Consider the following 10,211-nt stretch of genomic DNA (forward strand, 5'->3'; position numbering starts at 1 on the left):
GCTAAGATGTTTCCGATACCCCGGGCTCTCCAGTTAATAGTTTATCCGAATATTTCTCTTTGCGTTTGATTTGGCGAGTGTAATAATAGATAACAATAGAGACCTCGTTTCATTGTATTTGTTGGTATTTGAGGGCCGGACCCCCAGTACCTACGAGCTTTGTCTGCAATGATCAACGCGACGTAAACGTGTACCTCTCCACCATCGAGTTCCCTCTCTCATCCGAGGTCATCGTCCTCCAATGGCGGCTGAAAAAAAATAAACAATAATAGAGGCTGTGCAAAAAAATAAAAAAATTTCCCCACCCTATCGATGCTGTCTTAGGCTTGTTTTGAATCGCGATATGCGCCTATGCGTCGATCTTGAGCAATAACAGAACATGGACCTTCCATGATGCAGCGACTTTTCACTCTAGAAGACCAGTTCCTTACATCATTGTACTTGCACAATGCCGTACTTCACGTACATACAATGGAAGGTCGCTAGCTAGCTAGCTAAATATCAATCCCATTGTGAAACTGCCAGCGTAGCGGTGACAAAGACGTAGTAGGCGCATAATGGTAGGTGTCGGCAGATTCAGCAGCTTCATCCCCTCCCTCTCTATTATCGCCACAATAGCATTGATCTGATGCAGTGCAGCTAGATGTTCAGCTCCAGCGGGCGTTTTTTTTTTTTCGTGCTGTCCCTTTATTGCGCCATAATGTATGGCTAGATGCTAGAGCTTGAACCTACCCTCTCACGAGAGAGAATTAGCTAGTTGCAGTGTCTGGTTTGAAGCAGTGCTTCTGCTTCTGCTTCTGCTTCTGCTTCTGCTTCTGCTTCTGCTTCTGCTTCTGCTTCTGCTTCTGCTTCTGCTTCTGCTTCTGCTCCTGCTCCTGCCTCTGCCTCTGCCTCTGCCTCTGCCTCTGCCTCTGCCTCTGCCTCTACTGTTGTTGTGAGTTTACATGTACCGGTGTCTGTCAGAGTATGTAGGTCAGTACAACATTCCAAATCGATTGTCAACCAGCTGGCGTGCACGTGCACCACTGCGCGTTTTTATGCTACAAGCTGTGTAGCTGTATTTACTTATGCTTATGAATAGAAACAGACGTACCTGTCAAATAATTATTTACTGCGCACACTAGAACTACCTGACTAAAGAGGAAACCATGTAGGCAGAGCATGGAACCTTGGTACGAAAGTGAAGTGACGTTCTGACGTTTCTCGGTACTGCACGTTTGTAAGACACTGAAGTGTATTCTTGGCGCACCCAGAAACCATGATTCGAGGAGTTTGTGACGAGAGCCTCAAAAAGCATAAAATAAAATCCGCCGTAGGAAACCTTTTTCCACTGCAGCTGCAGGGGTACCGATGGACATCAGTAGACTTGGAAAAAGGAAAACGGTAGGGATGAGTGTGCCTGGACCGGTCCAGACGACGGTGTAACAGAACAGCCATGAATAAATCTTTGTTGTATTTGCAGCTTCGATATCAATGTTGTACGTAGACAGGCGGCGTACAGCAAACCTGTCAGAATTCGCGCTGTGTGCGCGTAGAGGCTGTGGTATAGCTATAGTTCCGATCCTGTGCGTGTTTTCAGAACTCTTGTGTTTCATATTCCACAGTGTTGTTGAGAAGTTCTCATACCTGTATATGTCCAGCTTAGTAGCTGCCTGTATCACCTTGCTAGCCAAAGCTTCGTAGCCACAGTACTTAGGATGACGCAAGACCAGATGTTTTTGTTGTGTAACAATTTCTGGTCTTCTTTTCAAAACCACTGTCATTCATTACTAGCTGCACGAACAACAGTACCACGAGAAGGGACCGGAGGGGCATCCGAAGAGCCTCAGCGACTGACCATACGATAAAGGAGGGCTGTGTAGAGAGATGGAGTGAGGGGAAGCAAATCGGGGAATTTGAAACAAGGAGGTTGGTACTATCCTGTAAGAACATCAGACGAAAAGATGCACATTAATGCTCCATTTGGAACCGTTGCAATGCACAAGGCAGGACTAACGTTTTGAATAAGGGCCTTCATTCGGGCACAGAGGCTCAGCCTCGTAGATCGGTACCAGCATTTGGGCAGATACTGGCCAAATCTTATTCTTTTCGTAGTACCACCCAGGCACCTGGTACCAGGTAATAGACGAGAGAGGCTCTTTGGGGCTTCTGGAAGAATGCTACGATTGGGCCCTGAACTTTGGTAGGCTGTTTATACTGTACAATTCATACGTACCGTACGCACCTGAGTACGAATTACTACGCACAAAGACTTTTACTGGCCCACACAAACGCAGGCACCTGGATCTTGTCGTCATCTATTATATCGGGATGGATTGTGGTTCGGAAACGCTCCAGGGCATAATTCAGGGCACAATTAATGATATATCTGCGCGTCGAATGCGCCGAATGATAAACCATGATCGATACAAATAAAACGGTCGGGTCCGGCAACCAACCAGCGTAAACTCCGAACCCTAAACCGCTATTCGGACGTTTCGGCTAAGTTGACGAAGATAATCCATTCGGGATGAGGGAAAAATTCTGATTAACGTGCATGGCATATTTCGATGGCTTACATATCTATTTAGGCACGAATGGGTGTTGTTCCATAGGCTCCAAGTTGCTTTTGCGTCACGATGTTTAAAGCACATAAGCAGCCGTATGCTGAGTACTGTTTTGGGAGAGAGATTTTGTGCGCACAGAACTCTCTTCAGAAGACGAATATTGAGTCATGACATCAGTGGTGCCCATTGCTCTCTACCTACGAGTAGTGTATCTGGGGACTTTACTATTTGCCCCCAGGTCGCTCTTCTAAATATGACTGCATGGTGAAACATCCAGATATTTTCTTAGACATTGGACAATTGATCCAAAGCAGCATCTTCCGCTTCGATGTTCCGACCATGTACGGAGTGTGCCCAGGATGCGCCTGGCGTCTTCTTCGCTTAGTCTCTCGAGTCGTCAGTTCTTTGGCTGGCCAACACAACCCACGTCAGGGTGCGTCTAGCCCAAAGATCGTGTGTCTGCACGTTGCACAGGGTGGTCTGAATCGTATTCAGGGCCCACACCACCATACCTTTTGGAGATAGAGTATCATCTCGGGGTTCTAGGTCATTGGGGAAAAGGTGGATGTCAAACACCTCCGGCTGTGCTGGGGGCCTCGAAAAAAAAAGAAAAGAACACGATGAAGAGATTGGAGATTCATCAGAATCCAGTGGTCTACAAGCCCCTGTTAGTAGCGTTATGATGACTTTGTGCCTGAGGCTCTGGACGCCCTGCGTCGTTTGAGACTTCAACATTGACCGATAGACTTCTTCTTGTGAAGGAAGAAGTGGGGAAGTTAGAAGAGAGGGGGAATAATGCAGAAACATGCGCAGAATGGAGGTTGGGTTGGTTGAAGGCCGTATCCATTGGATCGTCAATTATCAATCGTGCATAGTTTGTTAGTTAACCCCGACCGCGACCGCTTTCGGCCCATCCAACACCGTTGGCCCGCGCGCCCCCGCCGGATATGCGACTCTCGAATCGTATTACATATCCGGTTCGAGCTTATTCTCACAGAGGGGCCTAGAAGAAGAAGAATCCATAAATGCCATATACCTCCCCCGAGTTCCATTCTCAACTTCACATCCCCACACTCATCATCAGCCATCCGCCAGATCAATTGCAAACAATTCCAATTACAAACAATTCTAATTCCTCAGCAAACACTCAACCACCCAATAAAAATGTCTATCTTTGGATTGTTTATTCTCGCATGCACCCCGGACAAGCACCTTGAACGCAAAGCATTCAAAAAGACTGAGGCCAGGATGAAGTTACAAGAGGAGGCTCTCGAGAAATCCAGACATCTCTACTACAGAGTTGGAGGATTCCGATGATTGAAGCAATATTTATTGTAACTGTAACACTTTTTTGACAGTCCAAGTAAAAGCTTGGCCCATGGATGGTGGAAAACACTCATTTATTCGGATCCGTATCGGTTGTTAATTACTCAACAACCATACCTATATATCCCTCCATAATTCACAACAACCCACCCTCCCCCGCAACAACAAACAATCCTCCACCACACTGCACCGAACTACATTATCCATTTGTCAGATTCGCAATATGCAAATATCAGGGACTTCTTCCTCAGACGTACCAATCCGTCTTATCACCCATAACATCCGTTATGCCACCACCAGCCCATTCCGTGGTGAGGAAAAGTGGCCTGTTCGACTCCCATACGTGGTCAACTCGCTCAAGCTACACACTCGCTACATTCCTGCCTCATTCATTTGCCTGCAAGAAGTCCTCCACTCGCAGCTCCTCGACATTCTCGGCTCCCTCAATGCTACCACTCCTGGTGAGTGGGCGTACATAGGGGTCGGCCGGGACGATGGTGCCGAGGCCGGCGAATACGCGCCCATCCTATATCGCCCCAAGGTCTGGAGGCTCAATTTCTGGAAAACAATTTGGCTGTCTGAGACACCAACAGTACCGTCAAAGAGCTGGGATGCAGCGAGTATCCGCGTCCTGACCATTGGCGAGTTTACAAACAATGAGACGGGCACCTCAGTGATGGCTATGAACACCCATCTCGACGACCAGGGCTCGGTCTCGCGTAAAAACGCGGCAAAAATGATTATTGCGCAAGTCGAGAAGGCGGCCTTCCCCACCTTCCTTGCGGGGGATTTCAACTCCGAGCCGAACGAGGAGGCTTACTCGGTGCTGAATGCCTCGGGATCACCCGTGTCGGACTTGAGGGATTATTTGGATGAGCGGTTGAGATATGGGCACGAAAACACATTCACAGGGTTTGGGTACGAGGAGGATGTGGGACCGAAGAGGATCGATTTCCTCTTCTTGAGCGGGATGGGGAAAAAGATTGAGAGAGGAGGGGTGATGATGGGGGATGCGCCATGGACGGTGGAGGACTATGGCGTGCTAGAGAGTCGATTTGACGATGGTGTTTATGCCAGCGACCACAGAGCAGTACTTGGGGATGTGCTGCTTCATTCTTGGTGATAGACTTCTTTTTGTTTCGATAAAAGTTTATCTTTTTATTTTTATTTTCACTTCTTGGTTTGGCGTTTTTGGGGAGCATTTTTTGATAATAAAAAAAACTGTATACTTGTACCCTTGGAACTATTAGCTGCATATCATTCGTTCTATTTTACTTCAAATTAAACTTTATCTTTGTTTACCATTACAAAACTGGTGCCTCAATTGATCAAAACGTGACATCTTCAGAATTGTGATTGATGTGCAAACCTAACCTTAAGTTGACAGCAAGATCCTTTCGTCTGTATTCAGGACTTGTGGCAATTCGTGGCTCACCACACAAAATCTACTGTCTAGCTGAAAGCGGCTGTCGGCGGTGCAAAATTGTCTCCACTCGTCACGCAAAAATCCTCAATCGAGTAGTGCTTTAAACAATCGTCGTGATTCGCGGGAACAGACCAAGGGATAAACCGAGCAGGAACCTCAAGCGAGTCTGAGCTAGAGAGCAGCAGAACAGTCGAGCGAAACTCTAAATTCTAGCCCTCAAGTCTCTAGACATCTATCGTTGACTTTAAAATCTTCATGCACCCCAGACCCAGAGCCTCAGAGCCTCAGAGCTTCAGAGCCTCAACTAGAGCTCACTCCTGTTCAGTGCTCAATCACCATGTTCAATCACCATGCTCCTTAGTACTCGTCTATTCATAGCGTTTGTGAACACCACCGCTATTGCATGCCATACAAAAAGGTTGTCTGGGCTATTTTTTGTGTGTATGTAATGCCGGTTGTGTTCACAAACGCTGTGAAAACACGAGTAGTTCTCGACCCTAGCAACGCTAATAAGGTGTTCTTGGCAAAACCCCAATTTGACAGCCTTGGCCATTCACAATTCTTACTCTGCTGGGTGTAGGTGGACGATCATCTCTGTCGCAATTTCGGAGAAACACTCGCTAAAATTCTCGACCACGGACTTTTCCACTCAATTACTAGGTGTAAATTTATTAGGATTAGGCTCTCGGCCCCCGTTTTACTGCCAGAACAGTCACGTGTGCAGGTGGTGTGCAGGTGGGCAGGTGGGCAGGTGTGTGGGTTGCGTTAATTTGGTTCTGACAGGTGGTTCAGGGCTAGATTCTCAAGGTGCGGTTCTGGAGCGATTGCGCATCTTGGTTTGTTGGAAAGTCTGGGTGCAGAGGGACCTTTGTTTTTGTCCAGAGTCTGGAGTCGAGAGTCTGGAGTGTGCAGTCTGGAATGTACAGTCTGGAGTCTGGCGAAAGAAAGTTGTTGGTGTTTATGCGTGCCATGGCTCGCACTCTGTGGGGGATAGGTTCTCAGCGAATGCATCGGCGCCGGCGGGGAACCAGACAGATTGATAGACGCACGGGCCTGGCCTTGTCTGGGCTGCTGTGGATAGTTGACAGGGGAACACCTAACCCACCGCTACCCTTCCGAGTCCTCACCCAGCCTTTAGAGATCTGCATTCTGGGGCCCAGGTTTGGTTTGTGGGGAGAAGTGTTAGCGCCGGTGGTGTGCGGTTGAGGCGGTAACTAACTAATGAGCTGTTATGTAAGCGACCCTCACTGGTTACTGAGGTACTATGGATGGTTTGGCGAGTGATGGGTTGTGAAGTGCCGTTGTTGTGAAGTTGTGATAATTTATGATCAACCTTGTGAATTGGCTGTCGTGGAGATCTTCACGAGTAATGCCTTGCCTGTAGCGGGTTGTTCGTCGAGAACATGCTTTAGCCGTGGGTAGTTGGATTGTTTACACGGTACCGTAACCTCCTCAGCGTCCCCGAGTTGTTTCGTAAGATAGCATGGTCTTGGGCTTTCACAAGCCACATGAGATAGAGAGATACATGATATCAATATCATGACTCAAGCACCTCAAACACGACAAACACACTCTAAGCGGGTGATCCTCGCATGGCATATGTGCATGTACCATGCATGTACGTTTCTTATCCGGCATACGACAATTTCTCTGCCTATTCACGAATAGGATACGATACCACGACCAACCCCGCTGCTGCTGCCTGTTTTAGCTCAGTCGGGAAAGAAAGAATTCATCATCTTGAAGATTTTGTCGAGATACATAGTGCGGGGTTTGCATCTTCATCGTTTTCGTGGGTTCCGGTATCTTACCTGTCGGTGGATTTGGATCCGGATGATGGGTATTGCATTGCAGATGTAGTTTTGCCTGTAGTTATTGGCTCCGAGGGAGGTCGTGAGATGAGGTTTTGCGGTGTTTTGACCCCCGGCCTCCCCGGGTGGTGGGGTGCTGTGATGGAGACCGTAAGTTCGATGCGTTTTTTCTTTTATCTTACGTCTTTCTTTGCAATTGGTGGTGCGATGGATCGGCGCATTCTGGAGAGCTTTAGTGCCCGGCTGGTTGGGCGAGTTAAGATTTGTGAGGGAGGTTGATGATCCATCCTACTGCAACTACGCTTTGCCCATCTCACCACTCTTTGCATGCACTTCACACACGCCTGAGAATGGAGTGCAATCACTTAACCACTAATCTTCACACCTCCAGCTAAGGAAGTTGATGCACATTCCACTCCCATACCAACCTCACCCTAAACATGTGAAGCTCCAACACCAATGCACAACGGGTCTAGTCAGCGTCCTTATCCAAGTATTCGATAGTATCCACATGTTCCTAATGGTTTTTGTACAGTAAACCCCGCACCAGTCATAACAGTTCATCCTTAGTAAATACTCTCCAAGTGTTTTTAGTCGACATGCAAGGCGAGCGCATGTCAGGTATGTAGATCTGTAGAAGTGGGTAAGGTAGGTGTAGATTTCGCCTCCAAGAACCCTGCCAATAGACTCCATGTATGGAGATCAAGACGCCCTAAATACTAACGTGAGTGTAGACATACAATGGCGTAGCTGGTTAGCATATGTGTTAATGCGGGGTGGGATTAGATAGGGTTTGTTGAAGCGGGGAAGAAATGTATCTCACGTCTTGACTTCCACAGATCAACGAACTACAGGTTAGAGGGCTTTCCATCTCCAGGTGAGAGGCCCGCTGGGACTCTCTGCCAGATTCTTTATCGCTCTGGTCAACGTGCGAGGGGATAATGGATCTGAGGAGTCTATGTAGAGATTGTTGTCGTGACTAATGAGAATGATATTCAGTGTATTACAAGGCAGAAGTGAAAAGGACGCAGTTCAGCAAGCCAAAGAAATAAGACAACAAGGGACAATAAGATAGGATAATATATGAGTAGTCAACGACTATTCCAACAGAGATTTGAGGTCTTGAGGAAATAGAGCATTAGGACATTCTAGTCATTACCGTCAAGCCCCTCAGTCAACTATCCCACGCCCATCCCCAATCTCAAATTCGCACCATGGGCCCATACCATCAGACCCTGGATATTAACTTAAGAGAACAAACTCTCTACAAAGTGCTATGACCTACTAATGGCGCTTCTCGATTCCAGTTCTCTGGGCCTTTGCTCGATATTCATGGTAAGTACAAGCCATCTAAATCTATATAGAGACTGTTTAATGGCGCGAGGTGCGGAACTCCTCCTTAAACTCCGCTATATCCGCACCAAGGCACCCCAAACATTAACGAGGCAGCTCAGTATTCGGACCGATAAAGGGGCACTGGGGGCGACTGGTAAGAGATCGGTGGAGAAGGCGTTTACATTTTTACGCCCGTGGACTTACTGTCCCTTGTAAGAAGGCTTCCTATCTTTATGAAGGTGAGTGACCGGCTACGCCCGTAAATACGAGCTCCGATAGTAGTCCCCCGAGCCCGCGGCCCCGACAATGGGAGGCGGAGATATGATATCTTAGCCTTCCGGTATATAGAAAGAAGAGGGCTAGGAAAGATCCTGTAGACATTTACACGTGCTATGGGATTGTAGCTGGGAGAACTCTGTTTGGTGGGCTAGCTGGTAGCTAGCAGGGGCTAGGGTTGAGTTTGTGCTTCGAGTGATGTAGTGTGACGGGAACCCAGGTACAATACGGAAAGGTCCTTAGTCTCGTGCCCAGCCTGTGTTTCCTTTGATCCAGCGCACAGATTTAAACTCATGTAATCAATTCAACTATAAAACAATCATACTGGAAACATACAGCCACTCAGCAAAAGTGTTCGTGATATAGTTTTAATGTCGGTGCGCAGTGTGGCGCACCCGTAATACTGATGTTATTAAAGCTGAGATTCAAAACAACGAGAAATATATAATATAGTTCGTGACTATATATAAAAATAGGATAGGTCATTGATCTTATTCTTCATTAACTTGGGCGCCATTGGTCACTGGGAAGGTCTTCTCTTGGGGGTTCTTGATGGCCCGCCGCGGTTACATATGGAGAAATGTCTCGGAATCACGAACACTTTTGCAGAGTGGCTGTATATATAAATAGCAATATACTCAAATTTCCTCGCAAAATGACCAGACTGGTTCCGCCGCGCCCTCTCCCAGCACCTTCTCTCACACCACCCTCGTCCCCATTACCATGCCCACACCACCACCACCTCCACAACATGTTCCTCCTCCAAAATTATGATCGATCACTGGTTGATTCTCAACATCCGGCTAGTTATCGGCCTTCACACACACGACAAAACATAGGTCATGATGTAAGCCATGATCTCGAATTATACTCAAAACGAAATTATTTTTTTACCGAATAACAAAACAAAAGTCAACTAATATGACTAAATGCAATTGAACTAACTAATATTTGCCCATTTATCGCCCACGTAGGAACATGCACTTAATGTCTCACGAAAAACTGAAGTCATTATTTCGCTAACCATACTCAAAACGCAATTAAACAAACGGCGAAAGAGTAAAATGCGACTGCGTTTTCTCATATATATCTAGGGTGTCATGTATGGCAACCAGCACATGCATCAAAAACCTAACTCTGACTAGCTCTAACTAACTAACTCTAACTAATTCAACACTGTAGAGACTACAGTGTTCCATACTACACCAACAGTGAAAATAACATCACAGAGCCTATGTTGTTGCATACAATGTAAGCAATCAGAAGTAGACCGTAGTTACTACGGTCTACAGTATAACATAAACGGTGAAAAGAATACCGTAGAGTCTACAGCGTTCCATACAGTGTAAACAATGAACTGATCACCGTAGTAACTACGGTCAACTGCGTAACGTCAGTGTTAGTGTTACATAGGATTATTGGCAATCAGTAAGTACAATAAAGATCTCACAAATTTACTATTAATATATAATAAAAAACAATGACAGTTGT

General features: G+C 46.6%; 2 protein-coding genes across 2 annotated transcripts; one reads left to right on the top strand and one right to left on the bottom strand.

Annotated features, from left to right (window-relative positions):
• Positions 1-749: 749 nt before the first annotated feature.
• Positions 750-1,260, bottom strand: LAJ45_11009 (uncharacterized protein; the record flags this gene model as incomplete). The annotated part of the gene is made up of 2 exons (XM_046120522.1): positions 750-923; positions 1,177-1,260. The coding sequence occupies 2 exons, from the start codon at positions 1,258-1,260 to the stop codon at positions 750-752; spliced, it is 258 nt and encodes an 85-aa protein (XP_045966293.1).
• Positions 1,261-4,095: 2,835 nt separating this feature from the next.
• Positions 4,096-4,995, top strand: LAJ45_11010 (uncharacterized protein; the record flags this gene model as incomplete). Its single annotated transcript, XM_046120523.1, has 1 exon — positions 4,096-4,995. One exon carries the CDS (start codon positions 4,096-4,098, stop codon positions 4,993-4,995), a length of 900 nt encoding a protein of 299 aa, XP_045966294.1.
• Between the last annotated feature and the right edge of the window lie 5,216 nt (positions 4,996-10,211).

Source organism: Morchella importuna (genome assembly GCF_003444635.1).
Source record: "Morchella importuna strain M04M26 chromosome Unknown Morimp01GS054, whole genome shotgun sequence".
NCBI classification, from domain to species: domain Eukaryota; kingdom Fungi; phylum Ascomycota; class Pezizomycetes; order Pezizales; family Morchellaceae; genus Morchella; species Morchella importuna.